This window comes from Pan troglodytes, chromosome X, assembly GCF_028858775.2.
Source record: "Pan troglodytes isolate AG18354 chromosome X, NHGRI_mPanTro3-v2.0_pri, whole genome shotgun sequence".
Classification (NCBI taxonomy): domain Eukaryota; kingdom Metazoa; phylum Chordata; class Mammalia; order Primates; family Hominidae; genus Pan; species Pan troglodytes.
Window position 1 is genome coordinate 104,286,678 of NC_072421.2, and position 23,796 is coordinate 104,310,473.

Genomic DNA, 23,796 nt, shown 5'->3' on the forward strand with positions numbered 1-23,796 from the left:
CCATTTATTTATTGAGTTATTTATTTATTGTACTATAGGATCCTAGATGTTTCTTTCATTCTATAATATCATTCTCATCGTTTATCCCTTGCTCATATCATCCTAGATTTGGTCATTGGGAACTTGTTCAAGTTGGTTTTTGTGTTCTTTCAACTTTCTTACTTTCTGGTAACACAAGGTGTTCTAGGTCTGGGATTAGCCAACTTTTTCTGTAAGGGGCCACATAGTAAATATGTTAGGCTTTGAAGGCCTTAAGTCTTCATTTTCATACTCTTATTTTTTTGTTTTTGTTGGTTTGTTTTACAACCTTTTACAACCATGATAAGCACTTTTAGCTATGGTTTGTAGGCTGGAGTTTGCTGGCCCCTAGGCTAAAATCTAGGTTAACCTTGTACTTTCCCTCTCCTAGCCCTAGAATCAGCCACTTCTTCAGGAGGCCTTTTACTGGAGAATAGTATTTCAAAACCAGGATCTGAGCAACGGGCATGCTTATTGCTACTGGGGTGTCATTGCTATTGGCCCTTTTAGTGAACAAGACTAGAAAATATATGTATTTACTCTCACAAATATACACATACATATACATTATTTCTCTATCTGTCATTTTATCTATCTATCTGAAAAACAATGACCCTACTAATACATCTGATTCCAATCCCACACGACAGGGTTCATTCTAGCCTCCCCCTTTATTTATTTGTAACTCCTTTCTCCGACAGTGAAAGGAGAAATATTCTTTTTATCCACAGTATTTTTACTTATTTGTTCAATTATAGAATATACATAAAATAGTTTCAGCATTGCTAACACATACCCCTGTGTAAAACAATGTCAGTAACTAGTGTACAGTTCTTTTTGTTTTTAGCCTTACAGGTTAGAGTCAAAATACTGTTTTCCAAAGTTATTTAAGTTTAGTTGTTTTCTTCCCCATTCTCTTCACATGGTTATGTATTTCATTTATAATACAATTAAGTTCATTTATTACTCTTTGTATTCAATTTTGGGCATCCTTCCAACTTCCTGGTTGATTTTTTAAATCTGTCTATCTATACTTATGTGAATGAAGAAGCACTGGTAATTTTTTAAGTGCCCAGGTGATTGAAATGTATAGCCAGATTTAACAGCTTGTTATATTTAAGGTAAGGAAGAAGTAGAAGACATAATTTTTGCTCTTAAGGAGGCTATAATCTAGGTAGAAATAAGCACATGTACGTGAATCAAAAAAGCAATTATAAATCAATATAATAATGCCATATGTGCTTTATGTAAGATATAGCATAAATCATATAATTATTAGAGGTACAGGGAATGAATATGGTAATCAGTGTATGTTGAAATTAAATAAGAAAGACTTCTTGGAAGTAAATGTTGAATTTTGTCTTAAAAGAGGAGAGGGGCAAAATCATCCTAAAATTGCTATTTCTTTTTAAAGATGAAAATCTACAGCTGGTAAACCATGAAGCAAATTCTGTGGCAGTGGATGTTATTCCTCATGTTGACAACCCAACCTTTGAAGAAGACGAAACTCCTAATCAAGAGACTGCTGTTCGAGAAATTAAATCTTAAAATCTGTGTAAATAGAAAACTTGAACCATTAGTAATAACAGAACTGCCAATCAGGGCCTAGTTTCTATTAATAAATTGGATAAATTTAATAAAATAAGAGTGATACTGAAAGTGCTCAGATGACTAATATTATGCTATAGTTAAATGGCTTAAAATATTTAACCTGTTAACTTTTTTCCACAAACTCATTATAATATTTTTCATAGGCAAGTTTCCTCTCAGTAGTGATAGCAACATTTTTAGACATTCAAAACTGTCTTCAAGAAGTCACGTTTTTTCATTTATAACAATTTTCTTATAAAAACATGTTGTTTTTAAAATGTGGAGTAGCTGTAATCACTTTATTTTATGATAGTATCTTAATGAAAAATACTACTTCTTTAGCTTGGGCTACATGTGTCAGGGTTTTTCTCCAGGTGCTTATATTGATCTGGAATTGTAATGTAAAAAGCAATGCAAACTTAGGCTAGTACTTCTTGAAATGTCTATTTAAGCTGCTTTAAGTTAATAGAAAAGATTAAAGCAAAATATTCATTTTTACTTTTTCTTGTTTTTAAAATTAGGCTGAATGTACTTCATGTGATTTGTCAACCATAGTTTATCAGAGATTATGGACTTAATTGATTGGTATATTAGTGACATCAACTTGACACAAGATTAGACAAAAAATTCCTTACAAAAATACTGTGTAACTATTTCTCAAACTTGTGGGATTTTTCAAAAGCTCAGTATATGAATCATCATACTGTTTGAAAGTGCTAATGACAGAGTAAGTAACACTAATATTGGTCATTGATCTTCGTTCATGAATTAGTCTACAGAAAAAAAAATGTTCTGTAAAATTAGTCTGTTGAAAATGTTTTCCAAACAATGTTACTTTGAAAATTGAGTTTATGTTTGACCTAAATGGGCTAAAATTACATTAGATAAACTAAAATTCTGTCCGTGTAACTATAAATTTTGTGAATGCATTTTCCTGGTGTTTGAAAAAGAAGGGGGGGAGAATTCCAGGTGCCTTAATATAAAGTTTGAAGCTTCATCCACCAAAGTTAAATAGAGCTATTTAAAAATGCACTTTATTTGTACTCTGTGTGGCTTTTGTTTTAGAATTTTGTTCAAATTATAGCAGAATTTAGGCAAAAATAAAACAGACATGTATTTTTGTTTGCTGAATGGATGAAACCATTGCATTCTTGTACACTGATTTGAAATGCTGTAAATATGTCCCAATTTGTATTGATTCTCTTTAAATATAAAATGTAAATAAAATATTCCAATAAAAGTTTGTGTCTGGTGTTAGTTTAACTATCTGTATTAGGATGTTTCTTGTGTCACTATAAAGGAATACCTGAGACTGGGTAATATATAAGGAAAACAGGATTAATTGGCTCATGGTTTTATAAGCTGTATAGTAAGCATGGGGCCAACATCTGCTTCACTTCTGGTAAGGGCCTCAGGAAGTTTATAGTCATGATGGAAGGCTAAGTGGAAACACATCACATGACAAGAGCAGGAGGAAGAGAGAGAGAAGCAAGAGGTCCCAGACTCTTAAACAAGCAGATCTTGCATGAACTGAGTGAGAACTCACTTATCACCAAGGGGATGATGCTAAATCATTCATGAGGGATCCACCTTCATGATCCAATCACCCCCACCAGGCCTCACCCCCGACATTGAGAATCACATTTCAACATGAGATTTGGAAGGGACAAATATCCAAACCTTATCACTGTCCATACACTAATTTTTCTCATATAATATGTCTGGATTTGGGAGATAAGAAAATGGTTGGATATAAATGGTCATTTATATATTTGATCAATAAACACTGAAACATTAGTATGATATATTTACATATTACATAGAGAGGAATGGATGCCATTGTAGTATCATTCAACTTACCATGAATTATTGTTAAATGTCAGCCAGGTAAAAAGGGTTTGACCAGTAATAATATAACATTAAAATAGACCTTGATGCCAGTCCATCTTCATGCTATACATGACAGAGGAACTTTTATTACTTTAAAGTTTTTCTTCAGCCTTCTCTTTGTCAGTGTGATTGTCAGGATGCTGTTAATAAGTGCATCTTTCTTTTGTCAAGCATGTTAAGAATACACAGATGCTTGGAACGCCTCAGCACTATGATTATCAAACCAGGTACATGTGTCTTATGTGACGATATGCTGGGGACGAGGGTGGATGTGTGATGCCTATATTCTTGCCCTATATTCTTAGATAGTTAACCTCTTTTCAAGTTTTGTGGGACTTCTTTGGGGGCATTTTTAAGTGTTTTTTAACGGCTGTACTGAAGTATAATTTACCCATTGTAAATATATCATTGGAATGTGTTTAGCAAATGTGTAGATATGTACAACTATTACCACAATCCAGTTTTAAAACAGTCCATCACCCCAAAACATTCCCTCATGCCCATTTACAGTTAGTTCCCCCTCCCATTTCCAGCCCCACATCACCACCAATCTGCTGTTTCTATAGATTTGTCTATTGTGGACATTTCATACAAATGGAATCATACATTATAGGCCTTTTGTGACTGGCTTCTTCCCCTTAGCATAATGTTTTCAAGGTTCCTCCATGTTGTAGCATATAACAGTATTTCGTTCATTTTCCTTGCTGAGCAATATTCTATTGTATGGCTATATCATGTGTGGCTATCCATTCAACAGTTAATGAACCTTTGGAGTATTCTAACTTTTTGGCCATTACGGATAATGCTGCTATGCACATTCACATACAAGTATTTGTGTAGATATATGTTTTAGATTCTCTTGGTTATAAACCAAGGAGAGAAATTCCGTAACACTTGGGAATTTTCTTCCTGCTATTATCATTTGACATTCTTTAGCTTGAGCATCAGACTTTATGCTACACTCTCACATCGTAGTAAAAATATAAGCTGGTGTTTTTTAACAGTGGCAGTAATATTTGTGTGTCTATGGAGTCTCCAACTTAAGAAGGGTTTTCACAGTTTATTTGTAAGTTTAATGGAATCCAGGTTGTGTTATCTTATAAATAAGAATATACATGGTTCCCAAGTCAATCAGTAAAAATATATTTAGAGATACAATTGGAATGCTAGGAAGATTCCTTCCCTCACCTACATCTAGTTTCTGTTCACTTATGAAACATTTTATTTAAGTTCTATAATGTCTGGAAAAATGTTATCACGTTAGGCTGTAACAAATTTTCAGTTATTCACCTTGTTCATTGCTTTTGTTTGGAGTTAATTTTTTATATTTTTAAACATTGAACAATATAAAATTTAAACAAATATACTACACGAGACTTAAAAGAAATTCATTATTATGATGGGCACTTTGACTTCCAGAGATAAACGTTCATTATCCTCTACCGTCAGAGCTAATGTGAAATTCAGTTTGAGAAACACTATCCACTAGTTCTCAACCTTTTTCTACATAAACAGTCTCATGAATGTGGGACACTAATAGGCATACCTAGACATTGATGGTTAAGAGAATAGTATAGATAAATAGGATTTAGCATGGAAGGTTAGTGGCAATTTCCCCTTCTAGTTATAATACCAACTGATATCCCACATCTAAACCACGGCCTTAGAAAATTAAATGGTCATGTGCTGTTATAAACATTTTTTTGGGGGGGGGACAGCGTCTCACTCTGTCACCCAGGCTGGAGTGCAGTGGCACAATCTCGGCTCACTGCAACCTCTGCCTCCCAGGCTCAAGCAATCCTTCCACCTCAGCCTAGTGAGTAGCTGGGACTACAAGCACACACCACCATGTCAGGCTAATTTTTGTACTTTTTGTAGAGACAGGCATGTTCTCTTGGCATGTTCCCCAGACTGGTCTCAAACTCCTGAGCCCAAGAAATCCACCCGCTCTTCAGCCTCCCAAAATGCTGGGATTACAGGCGTGAGCCACCGCACCCAGCCCCTGTTATAAACCTTTTTAAAAAGCAATTCAGTTATCTAAAATTCATTAATAGCCTATTTTTTAAGAAGATATCTATGTGGGTCTTAATGGAAACATAAGTACCCTCAATTTGTTGTAGAGTTTGATTTTCAAATTCTAATTTGCTTTAACTCAGTGCAACTAAAACGTTAATGTGCCTACAAGTTACTTGGGGATCTTGTTAAAATGCACATTTCAATTCAGCAAGTGTAGAAGGAAGTATGAGATTCAGAATTTCTAGCAAGCTCCAGGGTGATGCAAATGTTGATGGTCTGGGGTCCACATTTTAAGTAGCAAAGCTTTAAATGGCTCTCTTCTGGCAGTAGTCCACCTGTTTTGAATCTTACTGCTTCTAAACTAGCTGCAGACTGCAAAAAAAGTATAACCTAAGCTAGTGACATTCCTTTCAAAAAAGCCAGTAAAATCCTGAGTGACAGCCTCAGTCTTTCCATAGCACAGGGTTTGGAATTGCTATTTGGGGTTTCCAAATACCTTTTCTTATAGGTGTTTGAGGCTCTTAGAAGGCTGAGTCAGCTGGAAGACTGACCTTCAGAAAAATGAGGTATTATTTATCTCTACATGGTGTATTATTGGGTCTGTTAATATGTGGCTTGGATAAGTCAGAAAACAAGAATGGAAGCAGACAGATGAGTTGGGAAGCTATATTATATGGCGGGAAAGTGTTGTGAGGCTAATCTAAAGCCATAATAGGCAGATAGGATGGACTTTTGAAAAAGAAGTAGAGGAGTGTGTGTGTGTGTGTGTGTGTGTGTGTGTGTCAGAGAGAGAGAGACTGGCCAACCAATGGACTAACACCAAGTTCTTACTTTCAGTGTCTTGGTAAACAGTGGCCTTTGAACTAGAAAACCTAGTAGGAGAAACATCAACCAGGGGGAATATTGGAAAAATAAGTTTGGCTTTGAACATATTGTATTTGAGGTAACTATGGACCATATGCATAAGCAGTATAGTGTCATGGTTTGTAATCAGACAAATCTAGGTTCAAATTCCAGCTTTGCTGTTTATTTAGCTATATGATCTTAAGCAAGTTACTTCTCTGAGCCTCCTTTCCTTCATTTGTAAAGTAAGCATGTAAAAATGTGCAAGCTTATTAATGAAAATTAAATGACATAATACATATACAGTACCAGTACAGCACCAGTACTGTACCAGCAATGCAGACAGTGTGCAATCCCAGTCCTTCCCCAAGCAATTTATATTGACATTGAATAGAGTGGCACGCTCTATTTTTTTAAGGTGCTTCTAGGAAAATACTTTTATTTGCAAGGGTGTGAAATTAAGTCGTTTATTATTGAGCCAAAAATTTAGATCACATAAGTAATTTAATTAGAAAAAAATGTTTACATAATTGGTGAAATGTTTATTTACTAAAGCAGGAGCTCTCTAAACGCCCTGCTGTAAGCCAAAAGTGGCCCTGATCCTGTAACAGGGAGCATGTGGGTATACCTGGAAGAAATTGCAGAGTAAACAAGTAGAAAAGCCATCCAGTTCTGGATAGCTTTTGCCACACTGTAACCTTTAAGGGTATTGGAAAAGGATGTGGTTTGATGGGGAAGGAAGTAAAAAGGGGAAGGCAAGGTAAAAAGAAAGGAAGATATCTCTCAACGTTTGCTACATTTACTGATCTTTCTCCAGGAAGAGAAGAAGAAATTACCTCCCTTAGTACACATTCAAATTGCGATGGCTTTTCCCAAAGATACATTGCAGTCTGGACTCTGAAAGGATTATCTCTTTCCAAACTGTCCAGATAGCTGCCTTGGGACTACTTACTGCCATTTAGTAGAAGAGAATCCCAGATTGCCCCTTTTCTCATTCACAAGAAAAATCCCTGCTTGGAGCACACGCCTGCCTCACTCGAGATGGCTCACATCTTGGAAGGTTACCCCAGAGATGCTCCTCCAGGGCAGAGTTCCTTGGCTTGGCATCTGCGTGTGCCCCACCCCATTTTTTTTTAATCCACATGACTTTGAGGCTCTATTCTCAAAACAGCTTGCCAAGAGCCCTTTGCTTATACATGGCCTCCCAACTCCTTCCTCCCTCTAAACTTTTTTTCACTTTTAATGCACTCTTTAATTCCGGTGGACTTAGTTATTGCAATAAATAAAAACATCTGTCAAATATTTCCTCACAGCGATATCATGCAAATTATTGACCTCATTCACCTTAGTGTTCAAACCGCTGCGCATCATTGCCAAGATACAAAGAGGTCAAGTTTGCTTCCAAAGGGATTTTTTTTTAAGAGTGTAAGAAAGAAAAAAAATGCACATAAATTGTTTAGATTCCAAAATAGGAAGCTGGACAAGAGATTTTCTGTGGTTCATTACAGCAGTTTAATAAACAGATAGGGGCGACAGTGAAGGAAAGGAGCGGTGCACGGAGTGAAGAAAACGCGTGGCTTCTGGAAATTTTATATTCTTCCTATATAACCAAAAAGAGCTTAATCTAGGCATGAATTTTGGATTTAGAGAAGGAATCGTATCACTGACTGTGTGACCTTGGATAAGTCGCCTCACCCGACAGCGCTTTCCTTTATTAATGTGCAAAGCGGGGACGAATGTCCACTTCGCAAGACTGCTGTGAGGATTACGTGAGATCGCCTGAGTTTATAGTGAGAGCTCATTAAATGTTAGTTGTTGCTACTGCTGCTTCCTGGAATGAACCGATATTCCAAAATTCCAGAAACTTTGTTTTCTACAGTTTAATGCCTTCGGCTGTAAAATGATAAAAAGAAGCAACACCTTTACACCTGGGACTCACTTATTTGAACCAAAAAAATGCTTTAAACTTCAGATAGGCAAAACACACTTAACTGATGGCTGGGACCCGCTTTGAAAGCACCCCCACCCATTCTCACCCCAGTGTATTGTGGGAAGGGTAGTCCCATGTTCCAGTCGCTTGAGCACAGAAAAGCGCGTAGGAAACTACAACTCCCAAGAGGTAAAGAAGCGGGACTATTTCCCAGTCTGGCGGTAGCGCTGTGGGAGGGAATTGGCAATCTCTCTGCCTACGTGGGAGAGAAGGGAGGGTTGGGGGAAGTGTGGAAAACCTGAACCTGAGCTGCTGTCGCCTGAGGAAGATTTGGTGGGAGGAGAAGCAGAGGGGAAGAGACGGGTTGAGAGTGAGGTGAGGAGGGCATCTAGGTCACTGCTCCCGGGGGGCACAAAGTTCGCGATGTGGCTGAAGCCTGAGGAAGTGCTTCTGAAAAATGCGCTGAAGCTGTGGCTGATGGAAAGGTCCAACGACTACTTCGTGCTGCAGCGGCGTCGGGGCTACGGGGAGGAAGGCGGAGGGGGGCTCACAGGTAAGCTGTGGCCACCCTACCTGCCTCTGGGCTGTGTTCGCTGTTACTTAAAAGGTGGTGAGGACAACAGTTACTCGTCGCTACCAGTTTCCCGATCCTAAATCGTGGGCGGAGGGACTGGGGTTCTTCTCCCGACACCACCTTTCCGCCACCACCTCCAAGTCCTGAGAATGTCTCACTGGACGACGAGTTGCTCTTCGGTTGGGACAGGTGAAGGGAGGAGCGCGGTTCTTTCTGAGGCCAAGGAAGAAACGGGTACCTACCTTGTCGCTTCCCATGGGGGGAGGGAGGCTGATGATGAGTGTTAGACCTAGACAGGTCGCATTTAGGCTGGTGACAGGGGCCAGTTCGCAGTTGTGAACTTAACTTTTTTCACAGAGCCCATACCGATCATCAGCACCCTGGGGAGATTAAGTGTATGGGGGATGGGATGGAGTGGGTACGCGGGGATGGTGAGGAGAAAGGGAGGCGCCCCAATCACATCCTGAGAAATAGACTTCAAAAGAAATATTAGGGAGGAGGGAGAACTGGAGTCAGGAGAGGTGGAGGGGTAGGCTCAGAATTGCTGATCTCTCCCAATTTAGCATCTTTTACTTTGTCTCCAAGTTTTCAATCTTTGGGATCCCCTCTCAAAGGCTATTAACAACGTCGTAATAAATTAATCTCTTGAGTGACTGGTGCTGCCCCTTCATTCAAAGCTGTGGTTGTAAGCCAGACGGTAAGAGTTTAACTCTTCCTGTCTAACCCACCCTGACCCCAATTCTTAAAAAGTGTTTTTTGGCCAAATGTTTAAAGTTTCCAGAGAACGTTATTTTGAGTCCACTCATCTTGGGTAGGGACATTTAAAGTTTTGGACGTTGGGAAAGCAAGAGCTCTTTTTCTAATCAATCTCTAATTTGGTATTGTGACCTTGAAGTGGTAGACCAGGCAGCGTGATGTAATGGAAAGAGGGAAGAGTCCCGAAAACCTGCATTTTAGTCCCATCCTACTCTGTTACTTGTTGGATGACATTCCTCAAACTCTTTCATTTACTCAACCTTAAGCACCTACTGTGTGCCACAAGGTTCACAAGATTCAGTTTCTTGGCTTTGCAGTGCTTATATTCTGGATAAGAAGGGTGGGAAGATCTAAAGGAAAAAGAAGACCACCTAGTAAACTAGGCAAGTTATAATTCATGGAGGAGATGACCTTGCTTTTTCTCTCTTGGAAAATGGTGCCTACCTCACAGAGTTGAGAGGATAAAACGAAAGATAATAGCACCAAATCAATGTATGTCGTCAAGATGGTGATAAACGTATGCTGTTATTTCGTTTTCAAGCCACTCCCGGGGTGCAAAGAATTCTGAGGTTCTACAGGACATTTTTTAAAATTTTGCTAGACCTGTTAATCTTATCCAGCTTCTAAAAAGGCCCTCTCGAAAATATGGCAACAAAAATTGCCCTGTTAAATGTGACATTTTGTCATTTTCTAATTTTTAAAAATTACAAATGCTATTTTGCAGAAGAGTCTTTCCATTTAATAGATGCAGATATTTTCGAGATCAAAATTTTAGAATCGATGTTCATAATTACCCAGTGACATAAATTATCCACTTGAGTCCATTGAGAATAGTTCAGGATATATTTAAAATAGATTTCAGGCCGGGCACGGTGGTTTATGCCTGTAATTCCAGCACTTTGGGAGACCGAGGCAGGTGGATTGCTTGAGACCAGGAGTTCAAGACCAGCCTCGACAACATGGCGAAACCCCATCTCTACAAAAAATACTAAAATTAGCCAGCCATGTGGCCCCAGCTACTTGAGAGACTGAAATGGGAGGATGGCTTGAGCCTGGGAGGTCAAGGCTACAGTGAGCCGTAATGGGGCCACTGCACTCCAGCCTGGGCAACAGAGGGAGACTCTGTCTCAAAAAGAAAAAAAAAAATTAAAATAGATTTTATAGTCCTGTGTTACAGCCTCAGGAATAGTCTTATAATTTATTTTCGTTCCTCATACTAAAACTGTGTTCCTTTAAGTAGGTAAATCAAATTCTTGAAAATATAATCACTGTAATGTAGTATTGCATGTTTTTTTTAACTTGTTGCAAGTTTCCTTTTTTTTTTTTTTTTTTGTTTGTTTGAGACAGGATCTCTCACTCTGTCACCCAGGCTGGAGGGCAGTGATAGTGATGTGATTATAGCTCACAGCAGCCTGGAACTCCTGGGCTCAAGTGATCTTCCCACCTCAGCCTCCGGAGTAGCTAGGGCTTCAGGTACAAGCCACTAAGCCTGGCTAATTTCATTTTTTTTTTTTAAAAGACAGGCTGTGTTGCCCAGGCATGATCTTGAACTCCTGGCCTTAGGATCCTCCCACCTTGGTCTCCCAAAGGACTGGGATTGGGATTAAAGGAATGAGCCACCTCATCCAGCCTGACATGCTTTCTTCTTAAAGCATGGACCAACTGCACTACTTTACCTCTATCCTGCCCACTCCATTTACTAGTCCCCATAGTCTAGAATAAGAGAAATTTGTCTGAAGAAATAAACTAAGATTTCTACCACATATATATGTTGTGACTAGTGATATCCACACTCATTTAGTGGTCAGTTTATAACTCTTCATGATTATTTTATCTGTGGTATTGACAAGATGCTTGAAATTACCACATGAGAGCTACCACTGTAATTCCATGTAAATTAAACAAAATGGATAAGAAAGAAACAAAGAGGTGCTTTTAAGGTTCATTTGGTTCTTTTTGGTCCAGAGCATAAGTGTGTGCTGATTTTCCTGGCTGCTCAATTACTGTATTCTTACTTAAAATCATGAAGCCAAAAGCTTTGTTGTGCTTTACCACAAATCCACATTTGGATTAGCTCTCACAGGAGCTTGACTGTGTGCCAGCATAAGTTTGCCTCTGTTCACTTTGTTTGCTAAAATCCAGTGTTATGTGTTATCCCTTTAAAAGATTAGTTTATGCATTTTGTTTAATGAAGAAATGATAATGATCATCTAGAAACCTTAGTGGTTATACTTTAAGATTTCATTTCTTTGCCATATGATAATTGGTGGTAATCACCAGCAATGTAATGACTCTTAAGTGTGGACTTGATAAAGTTAGTTGACTCCATTTTTTTCTAATAATGGAATAGCAGCAACAGAGAACTCAAGGATTATTAAAACAAGAGATGAGTTTGTAAGTTAGAATTCTGAGGTACCTCTTTTAAATTGTTGAAACACTTCTAGTGGATATCTGATAGATTACTGACCATTTGCCTAATTTTATCTTAATTGTTCTGGCTCACAGCAGGATGGAATATCTTGTGGAAATTTTTGGTATACATAAGCGGTTTTATAGATAAAGCGATTTTCCTTCATTTAGAGAAATAATTCACCCTTCTGGATTTTACGGTCCCCTTATGTTATCTCTTGCTTCTCCTAGCTAATAATGACTTTTCTATGACACCTACATTTAGCACCTGGTTTTATAGAGTTAAAACTAATTTATGCATATTTGTCTTATTAAGCACAAATCAATTTGCTTTGCTTGGCAGATGGGAACTACTACACGAATGGAGCTATGGGGCTACATTCTACTAAGTACTCTAGTATATGGGATTTAGGAAGGTCTGCCAATCAGGAAGCCTTCATATAGGTAGTTTTTAAAGAGTATTTTAGTCTTGAATTTTCCATATCTGAATAGTGTAAGCAGGTTCTTCAGTGTTAGATTGATAAGCTCCCTCAGTAGACCTTTTTTGTGTGGTGTAGAACAAAGCTAGGAAGTAAAACTTATTAAAATGGAGAATTTTTAGACATTCTGTTTCTGATTTCCTTTTTCATCTTGGTACCATTACTTTGAAATTAAATTATCTGTAAAAACCAGAATATGATAATATTTGAAATAAGCTTTTCATTTTATGATATTTATATAGACTGAGCAAATCACTGTGTAAACAATTTGTCATAAACCCATACATAATAAACAATAAGGTAACCTTTTTAAAACCTCTTAGTGACCATCCCTTGAAAATATAAAGCTTCTTTCCCCTATTTCCTCACCCCAGACTCAAGGAGTCCAACTCTGAAAATGTGCGCCTTAGTTATTAGCAAAATATCCCTGCATTTCATGCTTACAAAGGACATATCTGATAAAAAAATTTTGGCCTTCTAAGTACCTGTCTCCTGAGATGAGGGTGCCCAAGTGCCAAGCATGACATTTCATTTAAGGTAAGGAAAGATCTACCCGCCCCCCCCCCATACACACACACACAAACACACACACACAAAATTAATAAGTTAACATTTTGGCTTATTAAAAAGAAAATCCCATGGGGCAACCCCTAGAGAGGGTAGATCACGCTTTGTGCTCCCATCCCTCTCTGGAACATCTTGGTCCCTGTGAAATCAAGTTAAAGATTACTTTTAAAGATCTCTGAATGAGAAAGAGCAACTTTGTAGGAGGTTTTGAGTAATGAAGGATGATCAGTGTTACCCTCACCTTTTTTTTTTTTTTTTTGGAATAGTGGAAAGATTATTGACTGCATACCTAAGTAGAAAACTAATATTTGGTTTCAAGTAGATTTAATTCTAATGAAAAAAAAAAACAAGACTGAAAAGTCATGACATTGACGGTCCTTTATTTCTCAAAATCTACAAGGCTGCCCTTTCTTATTCAAAGAGATCTTTAAAGGTAATTTTTTACTTGATTTCAGAGAACGAAATGTTCCAGGGAGGGAGAGGAAAACAGTGTGATTTGCCCTCCCTAGGTATTGCCCTATGGGATTTTTAAAAAATAAAAAATAAATAAACCAGGCTGGGCACAGTGGCTCACGCCTGTAATCCCAGTACTTTGGGAGGCCAAGGCGGGCGGATCATTTGAGGTCAGGAGTTTGAGACTACCCTGGCCAACACGTTGAAACCCCGTCTCTACTAAAAATACAAAAATTAGCCGGACTTGGTGGCGGGTGCCTGTAGTCCCAGCTACTGATGAGGCTAAGGCAGGAGAATCACTTGAACCCAGGAAGTGGAGGCTGCAGTGAACCGAGATCGCACTGTTGTACTCCAGCCTAGGTGACACAGGGAGACTCCATCTCAAATAATAATAATAACAATAATAATAATAATAAATAAACCAACTACAAGCCAACATCCACAAATATATGAATATAACACCAAGTTCAGTGATTCCACTTGCCCCATTAACCCTGTTTCTTTTATCTTCCTTGATTTTTTGATAGTTTTATGTCTCTATTCAGCTATAATTATTTTATAAAGGCTTAGTTTCCTCATCTGTAAAATGGGGATAAAAACTTGTCTTTCCTACCTCACAGCATTTTTTATGTGGGTCAAATGAGTTTTGAAACTTGTGAGCAACTATACAAATACTTGACATTTATCTATTAATGAAAGAGAAAGACGTTAAAATGCCATTTTCTGGGCCTGAAGAACAAAGGGGTTATATATTTATGCCATTTTCCCTAGTAATTACTTTCCCCATGTTGTATATAGAAATTGATTTGGAGTGGTAACATAGATTATATCTGATATGCAATGATATCACTACAAAAACAAAACACTGATAGTTACTAATTGAAGAATTTGGGCATGATAGTGATTATGCATTTATGGTTTATAATCAGAATAATGTACAAGAATTAGAATAACTTATCATGACATCATTTCCTTTTGATCTGTCATTGCCCAAAACCTGGAAGTTCTCAAACAGTGCTTCCGTAGATATCAGCATCACTTGTCTTGCTGAGTGGTGATAAAGAGTACATATAACATTGGTTACCTTAGTAGTATTTTTCAAAACAATACTTAAAAAATAATTATTCAACTGGTGAAAACTCATGCTGTTTGTGAACAGTTGTGGAAGGCTTATGGCTATAAGGTAAGCTAAAAATAAAAAACAAAAAGCAGTCAGGCATGGTGGTGCACACCTGTAGTCCCAGCTACTTAGGAGGCTGGGGCGGGAGGATTGCTTGAGCCCAGGAGTTCGAGGCCAGCCTAGGCAATATAGTGAGATAAAAAATATTTTAAAAAGTAAAAGGCATTATAATGTTTGCCACATTGCTGTACAGCTATGACAGATTTTATATTGCCTTTATTTTAGAACATTTGCCCAGTTTTCCACCTTTTGCTACTGCTATGTAAGCACAAAAGGTAAGATTAAATCCTAAATGTGATGGTATACAATGCTTTAATTCAACAGATATTTACCGAGTGCCTTTTAAAAAACAAGCACTGTTTTAAGTGCTGGAGATAAAGCAATGAAAAAAAAACAAAGTCCCTACTCTCATGGGGCTAATACCGTAGTTGGGGGAGGCAAATAAACAAATAGTATATGATATGACTGGTGCTGATAAGCAATATGAAGAAAAATAAAGTAAGGTATCATGATAGAGAGGGGAGGGGGTTGGTATATTAGAGAAATTGGTCTGGGAAGGCCTTTTAGGATGAGCTGTGGACAGAGACTTGTGGTACTAGAATATATGAGCCAAACAAATATTTGGGAACAGAGTGAATTCATATAATTTTTTCTAGGAGTTTTTTCTGTGAAGGGAAAGAGAGAAATAGGGTGGTAGCTGGCCCTTGTCCTGGGTGTTGAGTATACAGTGGTGAATAAGACAGGAATAGTTCTGGCCAGGCGCAGTGGCTCACACCTGTAATCCCAGTGCTTTGGGAGGCCGAGGCAGATGTATCACCTGAGGTCAGAGTTCGAGACCAGCCTGGTCAACATGGTGAAACCCCATCTCTACAAAAAATACAAAAATTATCTGGGCGTGGTGGCACACACCTGTAATCCCAGCTACTTGGGAGGCTGAGGCAGGAGAATCACTGGAACCCACGAGGTGGAGGTTGCAGTGAGCCGAGATCACGCCACCGCACTCCAGCCTGGGTAACAAGAGTGAGACTCCGTCTCAAAAAAAAAAAAAAAAAAAGACAGAAATAGTTCCAACCCTTACGGAGTTTATCATGTGATGGGTCAGACAGTTGATAAATAAGTAAGCAAACCAATACAATTGCTAGTGTAGTCAATAATAATAGCAGCCTTGTTCTGTTGGCTTAGAAATCTCCATAATTCAGGGAAACCCTCAAAGCAATTTTCCAAGGCCAGCTGTCTTATAAAGTATGCTTATCTGAAGTCCTGTTAAAGATACAAATATTTCCTAAAAGCAGTGATTAATAATAGGTGGTGTACTGGTGGCAAAGTTCCAGTGTGGCATCTGTGAAGCATCTTGCCAAAAACCAGTTTGGGGTGTTTTCAAATTAAATCATCCATCTATGAGCACTAACAATATCTGAGAGGTGGTTTGGTAGAAGTGGTGGGAGGAGGGGGGACGTTCTAAGTAGGAGGAATAATGTGATAGTGCAAAAGCAAAAGATAACAGTTGTTGGGGACACAGCAAATATTCTAGATTCATTTACATGGAGTTGAAAATATGAGACTCAATATATAATGCACTTAGCGACTAGAAAAAGGTTATTAAAGAGCAATGTCTTAATCTATACCAGAGGAAAACCTGAGATAGAGAATTAAAGGGACCTAATAATTAAACCTTTGTTTTTTGTGTCCACTGTTCTTTCAGTGGACATAAAACAGCCTATGTATAACAAAAATTTCCACAAGATATTCCATCCTGCTCTGAGCCAGAACAATTAAGTAAGATAAAATTAGGCAAATAGTCAGTAATCTATCAGATATCCACTAGAAGTGTTTCAACTCATAAGCCAAATAAATTAACATTTTGGCTTATTAAAAGGAAAATCACATAGAGCAACCCCTAGAGGTCAGATCACACTGTGTGCTCCCCTCCCTCCCTGGAACATCTTGGTCCCTGTGAAATCAAGTAAAAAATTACCTTTAAACATCTCTGAATGAGAAAGGGCAACCTTGTAGGAGGTTTTGAAAAATGAAGGATGATTAGTGTTACCCCCCCACTTTTTTGGTAGCAGTGGAAAGATTATTGACTGCATACCTAAGTAGAAAACTAATATTTCCTGTAAAGTAGATTTCATTCTAATGGAAAAAGAAAAAAGAAAAAAAGAAAAAGAAAAAACAAGACTGAAAAGTCATGACATTGGCCATACTTTATTTCTCAAAATCTCCTATAAGGCTGCCCTTTCTTATGCAAAGAGATCTTTAAAGGTAATTTTTTACTTCATTTCAGAGAATAAAATGTTCCAGGGAGGGAGAGGAATACACATTGTGATATGCCCCTTTTTCCCCCTCCCTTACTACACTATAAAGAAGTGAAGTTTTAAAACAAGGTATAGGGCTGGGCACGGTGACCCATGCCTGTAATCTCAGCACTTTGGGAGGCCAAGGCAGGAGAATTGCTTGAGCCCAGGAGTTGGAGACCAGCCTCGGCCACACAGTAAGACCTTGTGTCTACAAAAAATAAACAAAATTAGCAGGACGTGGTGGTATGCGCCTGTAGTCCCAGCTACACGGAAGGCTGGGGTGGGTGGGAGATCGTTTGAGCCAGGGATGTGGAGGCTCCAGTGAGCTGAGATTGCATCACTACACTCCAGGCAGGGCGACAGAGTGAGACCTTGTCTCAAAATAAATAAATAAAACAAGGTGTAATCACATTTTCTGATTATTATTATAATATTAGTTGCTCTCTTGTTTTAAACTAACCAAAATGATGGGCCTGGTTTAGTTCTTCTAAATAATGTTTAAAAGTACTACACTGTATACCAGTTTATTCATTTGCTATCATATTTGCTTTCTTCTTTGTACCTAGAAATTCAGGTGTTGCAATTTATTTGCTTTTCTGAGGGTTACTCTTTTTGTGCATTGGTGTATAGGTCTTGAAGAGTAAGAAGTGGCTGTAAATATAGTACCAATTGTCATATTTTCCTGTGTCTCTATCTTTAGAAATGTATCTGGGTTTGATTAATAATTCATCTATTCTTTTTTTCCCAGAAGACATTGTAATCTGTTGTTTGTTATATCAATCGCTTCCCTAAAAAATTCTAAATCCTTTAATGAAAAAAAGATTTCAGTTAGGGAAGGAAATGAGTGCTTATATATATATATTCAGTTTTCAAGTAAGTCCCTTTAAAAGAATACAGGGAGAGAGAAAACAGGACCAAAGAAGAATTATTTTTATTAACTGTTTTCCAAAGCTCTTAATATAAAGTTGGCAGCTTTCAAAATGCCAACTGTGGCTATTGAATTATTCCAAAATAAGCATTCATAGTGTCATTTTAAGGACTTACATCTGGTAGCAAAGTAATAGAATCAGGAAAATCCACAAACTTTATTGAGCACACTACCTTCTCTTATTTGAATATATTTCCTGCTAAGTGTATTGGCAGTTTACTAATTAGTTTGTTTATTAACATATAATGAAACTAAGTTCAGTAAAGTTGTACTTGTTTGACTTTGTAAGCATGACAACTTATGACAAGATAAATAATCCACTGTAAGTTTCCAGTAATCATTACCATGGAAAAAATTATAATTGAACATTTTACTTAGAATGGAAATAAATCTTGTTTGTAATTAGGAAGTTCATTACATGGCTCTTCTGCAGCTAGAGCAGTATTCACTTACACAGTGCCCTCAATCCAGTTTACAAACAGAAAGAGCAACTTGTCAAACTAAAGGACATTTTAGTTTGTGTACTAAACTAGCACATTGATAATGAGTACCATTTTCAAGCTGTGGCTGTTTTACTGGTCTTTCCTCTAGCACTCAGCCCTACCTGTTCATCATTACCATTGACCTAACACAAAAAAAGAAATGTTTATGAAATTTGCAGGTGTCTAAATATTGGAAGGGGCAATTAATACCATAGATCAGTGTGCTCAATATTGGCCACAGATTAGATTCAAATGAGGACCTTTTATTTTTATTTATTCATTTATTTATTAATTTTTGAGATGAGTCTCACTCTGTTGCCCAGGTGGGGGTGCAGCGGCGCAATCTCAGCTCACTCCAAGTGATGCAACCTCCGCCTCCCGAGTTCAAGAGACTCTCCTACCTCAGCCTTCTGAGTAGCTGAGATTACAGGCACCTGCCACCATGCCCAGCTAATTTTTGTATTTTTAATAGAGACAGGGCTTCACCATATTGGTCAGGCTGGTCTGAAACTCCTGACCTCAGGTGATTCACCCGCCTCGGCCTCCCAAAGTGCTGGGATTACAGGCGTGAGTCACCAAGCCCAGCCTCTGAGGACCTTTTAAAATAAACTAAAAGATACTGGATATTCATGGATGAAATGATACAATGTCTAGAATTTACTTTAAAATACTCCAGGAGGGAGTATTTAGAACCCAGAAATTGGTACATATTAATTTCTGAATGACTTGCAGGGACTTGATGATGATTACAGCTTAATGAGCTGGAAGAGTTCCCCAAGTGACTACAAATGTAGTCTAGCACTAGTTTCCAAATTATTTGTTGCATAGTTTTATACTAACTGCCTGATTTCACACTTAACAAAACTGAGCAATTTTCTTTCTACATAGTACAAGGCGCTTATAATCTTGTGAACATTTCTGCTGCCAAAAAGTGACCTTTCTTGCCAGTGATTTTGACTACTCCTCTCACATCCACATAGCCACCATTAATCTTTCAACAGTATCTTCAAAAAGATAGTTATCTTTTATCTTTATCTGTTATCTGCTAAAGCTATCCTGTATTCAATAAAGTGCCTTCATTTGAAATTCTAATTCCTTTATTTTGACAAATTTGACAACTTATGTTTATTTATATACACACACATTTATGTACTTAATTCTGTTTTTCAACATAGTGATAGCTCTTTTGGTTGTCTTTTGCGACTACTCTTTTATCCCTTTTTTTAGTATTTTCACATTCCTATCTTCAAATTGAAAACATTCTCCTCTTCTCTATTTCCTCAGTAATTTTTTTTTATTATTATACTTTAAGTTTTAGGGTACATGTGCACAATGTGCAGGTTAGTTACATATGTATACATGTGCCATGCTGGTCTGCTGCACCCATTAACGCGTCATTTAGCATTAGGTATATCTCTTAATGCTATCCCTCCCCCCTCCCCCCACCCCACAACAGGCCCCAGAGTGTGATGTTCCCCTTCCTATGTTCATGTGTTCTCATTGTTCAATTCCCATCTATGAGTCAGAACATGCAGTGTTTGGTTTTTTGTCCTTGCGATAGTTTACTGAGAATGATGATTTCCAATTTTATCCATGTCCCTACAAAGGACATGAACTCATCATTTTTTATGGCTGTATAGTATTCCATGGTGTATATGTGCCACATTTTCTTAATCCAGTCTATCATTGATGGACATTTGGCTTGGTTCCAAGTCATTGCTATTGTGAATAGTGCCGCAATAAACATACGTGTGCATGTGTCTTTATAGCAGCATGATTTATAGTCCCTACAAAGGACATGAACTCATCATTTTTTATGGCTGCATAGTATTCCATGGTGTATATGTGCCACATTTTCTTAATCCAGTCTATCATTGTTGGACATTTGGCTTGGTTCCAAGTCTTTGCTATTGTGAATAGTGCCACAATAAACATACGTGTGCATGTGTCTTTATAGCAGCATGATTTATAGTCCCTACAAAGGACATGAACTCATCATTTTTTATGGCTGCATAGTATTCCATGGTGTATATGTGCCACATTTTCTTAATCCAGTGTATCATTGTTGGACATTTGGCTTGGTTCCAAGTCTTTGCTATTGTGAATAGTGCCGCAATAAACATACGTGTGCATGTGTCTTTATAGCAGCATGATTTATAGTCCTTTGGGTATATACCCAGTAATGGCATGGCTGGGTCAAATGGTATTTCTACTTCTAGATCCCTGAGGAATCGCCACACTGACTTCCACAACGGTTGAACTAGTTTACAGTCCCACCAACAGTGTAAAAGTGTTCCTATTTCTCCACATCCTCTCCAGTACCTGTTGTTTCCTGACTTTTTAATGATTGCCATTCTAACTGGTGTGAGATGGTATCTCATTGTGGTTTTGATTTGCATTTTTCTGATGGCCAGTGATGATGAGCATTTTTTCATGTGTTTTTTGGCTGCATAAATGTCTTCTTTTGAGAAGTGTCTGTTCATATCCTTTGCCCACTTTTTGATGGGGTTGTTTGTTTTTTTCTTGTAAATTTGTTTGAGTTCATTGTAAATTCTGGATATTAGCCCTTTGTCAGATGATTAGGTTGCGAAAATTTTCTCCCATTCTGTAAGTTGCCTGTTCACTCTGATGGTAGTTTCTTTTGCTGTGCAGAAGCTCTTTAGTTTAATTAGATCCCATTTGTCAATTTTGGCTTTTGTTGCCATTGCTTTTGGTGTTTTAGACATGAAGTCCTTGCCCATTCCTATGTCCTGAATGGTAATGCCTAGGTTTTCTTCTAGGGTTTTTATGGTTTTAGGTCTAATGTTTAAGTCTTTAATCCACCTTGAATTAATTTTCGTATAAGGTGTAAGGAAGGGATCCAGTTTCAGCTTTTTACATATGGCTAGCCAGTTTTCCCAGCACCATTTATTAAATAGGGAATCCTTTCCCCATTGCTTGTTTTTGTCATGTTTGTCAAAGATCAGATAGTTGTAGATATGCGGCATTATTTCTGAGGGCTCTGTTCTGTTCCATTGATCTATATGTCTGTTTTGGTACCAGTACCATGCTGTTTTGGTTACTGTAGCCTTGTAGTATAGTTTGAAGTCAGGTAGCATGATGCCTCCAGCTTTTTTCTTTTGCCTTAGGATTGACTTGGTGATGCGGGCTCTTTTTTGGTTCCATATGAACTTTAAAGTAGTTTTTTCCAATTCTGTGAAGAAAGTCATTTGTAGCTTGATGGGGATGGCATTGAATCTATAAATTACCTTGGGCAGTATGGCCATTTTCACGATATTGATTCTTCCTACCCATGAGCATGGAATGATCTTCCATTTGTTTGTATCCTCTTTTATTTCATTGAGCAGTGGTTTGTAGTTCTCCTTGAAGAGGTCCTTTACATCCCCTGTAAGTTGGATTCCTAACTGTTAGAACCAAAGACAAAAACCACATGATTATCTCAATAGATGCAGAAAAGGCCTTTGACAAAATTCAACAACGCTTCATGCTAAAACCTCTCAATAAATTAGGTATTGATGGGTCGTATCTTAAAATAATAAGAGCTATCTATGACAAACCCACAGCCAATATCATACTGAATGGGCAAAAACTGGAAGCATTCCCTTTGAAAACTGGCACAAGACAGGGATGCCCTGTCTCACCACTCCTATTCAACATAGTGTTGGAAGTTCTGGCCAGGGCAATTAGGCAGGAGAAGGAAATAAAGAGTATTCAATTAGGAAAAGAAGAAGTCAAATTGTCCCTGTTTGCAGACGACATGATTGTATATCTAGAAAACCCCATTGTCTAAGCCCAAAATCTCCTTAAGCTGATAAGCAACTTTAGCAAAGTCTCAGGATACAAAATCAATGTACAAAAATCACAAGCATTCTTATACACCAATAACAGACAAACAGAGAGCCAAATCATGAGTGAACTCCCATTCACAATTGCTTCAAAGAGAATAAAATACTCAGTAATTTTAATCACATAGTTCTGAAGACACTATCTGCATATTTTGGCTCCTACTTTTCTTTCTTTTTACTTTACCAAATCTCCAATTTCTCATAGTCACTATTTCAATGCTAAAAGTGATAGAATTATTTTTCCTTTTATCCCCAAACCCATCAGTAATTCCCTCCTCATTAGTTGAAATATAATTATTTTCTGTTTCCCTCATCCTCATTCTCATTGTCTTTTCCCCAATACTTTCTCTTTCATAATATTTGTCAGTTTTCTCATTTCTATTTTTTAAAAGCTTCAATTCATACTTGAACTTTTTTTCATATCAGATAACTTCTTACCTCTATAATCTGCACATACTGCCATTGCCAAAATCTTCTTTCTTGAACTTTGCCCTATCAAAATCCTCAGAAAATTGCTAATTGATGCTATGCTGCATTTGTGACTCCTGTTTTTACTTTTTATCAATTCCTGTATCTACTCTCCTATCCTTTCCTTTCAGCTAAGCCAAATTTCTCTTTATGTCTTTGTCTTATCTCCTACTCTTCTAATTTACCTCCTTCTATGCATATAACTTCCTAATGTGATAGGAAGTGATGTGAGGCAGATGTGAGCATCTGCCAATCTATCTATATTCTCATTCAAACCTTGCTTAAAATCTCAATTCTTTTTAAGTGGGTCAAAATAGGAAGAGAGCCAAAAGCCTGGTTTATAATTGATTTAAATTTTTCTTAAAAATCTGTATTCTAAATTAAAGGGAAATGCCTCATAAAGCAAAACCAACACTCAACCAATCAGAGCTTCCAGAAAAGGAAGGTAAATTTATATATTTCAGCCATCCCATTGATATGGTTAAATCAACAAACTATATCCTTATTGTGCAGCAATATGTTGAAAGTTATGGATATAAACACAGAGACAGAAGACATGGTTATTGTCCTCAGAGGACAAATAATCTAGATAAAGAGACAAAAATTATATACATGAAGCTCTTAGAAAGTAGTTATAATAACCAGCCTAATATATGCTAGGTTGTGTAGTACAGGTTAAACATCACTAATCTAAAAATGAAAAATCTGAAATGTTCCAAAATCCGAAACATTGATTGCTGACATGATGCCGCAAATGGAAAATTTCCACACCTGACCTCATGTGACAGGTTGCAGTCAAAATTCATGCATAAAATTATTTAAAATGTTGTATAAAATTATCTTCGGGCTATATGTATAAGGTATATATGAAACAAATAAGTTTCATGTTCAGACCTGGGTCCCATCCCCAAGATATCTCAGTATGTGTATGCACTTAATCCAAAACCTGAAAAAATCTGAAATCTGAAACACTTCTGGTCACAAGCATTTCATATAAGGGATACTCAACCTGTATAGACTCTAAGTCCTATGAATATTCAGAGAAAAGGGAAAGTATTATTGCTTGGGATA

General features: G+C 37.5%; 2 protein-coding genes across 7 annotated transcripts in view; both read left to right on the plus strand.

The window, feature by feature from the left end:
• RNF128 (ring finger protein 128) overlaps window positions 1-2,848 on the plus strand; it is a 102,545-nt gene extending 99,697 nt beyond the window's left edge. For both annotated transcript variants that reach the window (XM_001143230.5, XM_016944023.2), the window contains exon 7: window positions 1,433-2,848. In XM_001143230.5, the coding sequence (XP_001143230.1) occupies window positions 1,433-1,566 (134 nt within the window). In that variant the 3' untranslated portion in view covers window positions 1,567-2,848. The remainder of the gene's footprint in view (window positions 1-1,432) is intronic.
• Window positions 2,849-8,492: 5,644 nt separating this feature from the next.
• TBC1D8B (TBC1 domain family member 8B) overlaps window positions 8,493-23,796 on the plus strand; it is a 72,689-nt gene continuing 57,385 nt past the window's right edge. For 4 of the 5 annotated variants that reach the window (XM_016943967.3, XM_016943968.3, XM_016943971.3 and 1 more), the window contains exon 1: window positions 8,493-8,840. In XM_016943967.3, coding sequence (XP_016799456.1) covers window positions 8,711-8,840 — 130 coding nt within the window. In that variant the 5' untranslated portion in view covers window positions 8,493-8,710. The remainder of the gene's footprint in view (window positions 8,841-23,796) is intronic. The other variant, XM_016943970.3, reaches the window with a different exon arrangement.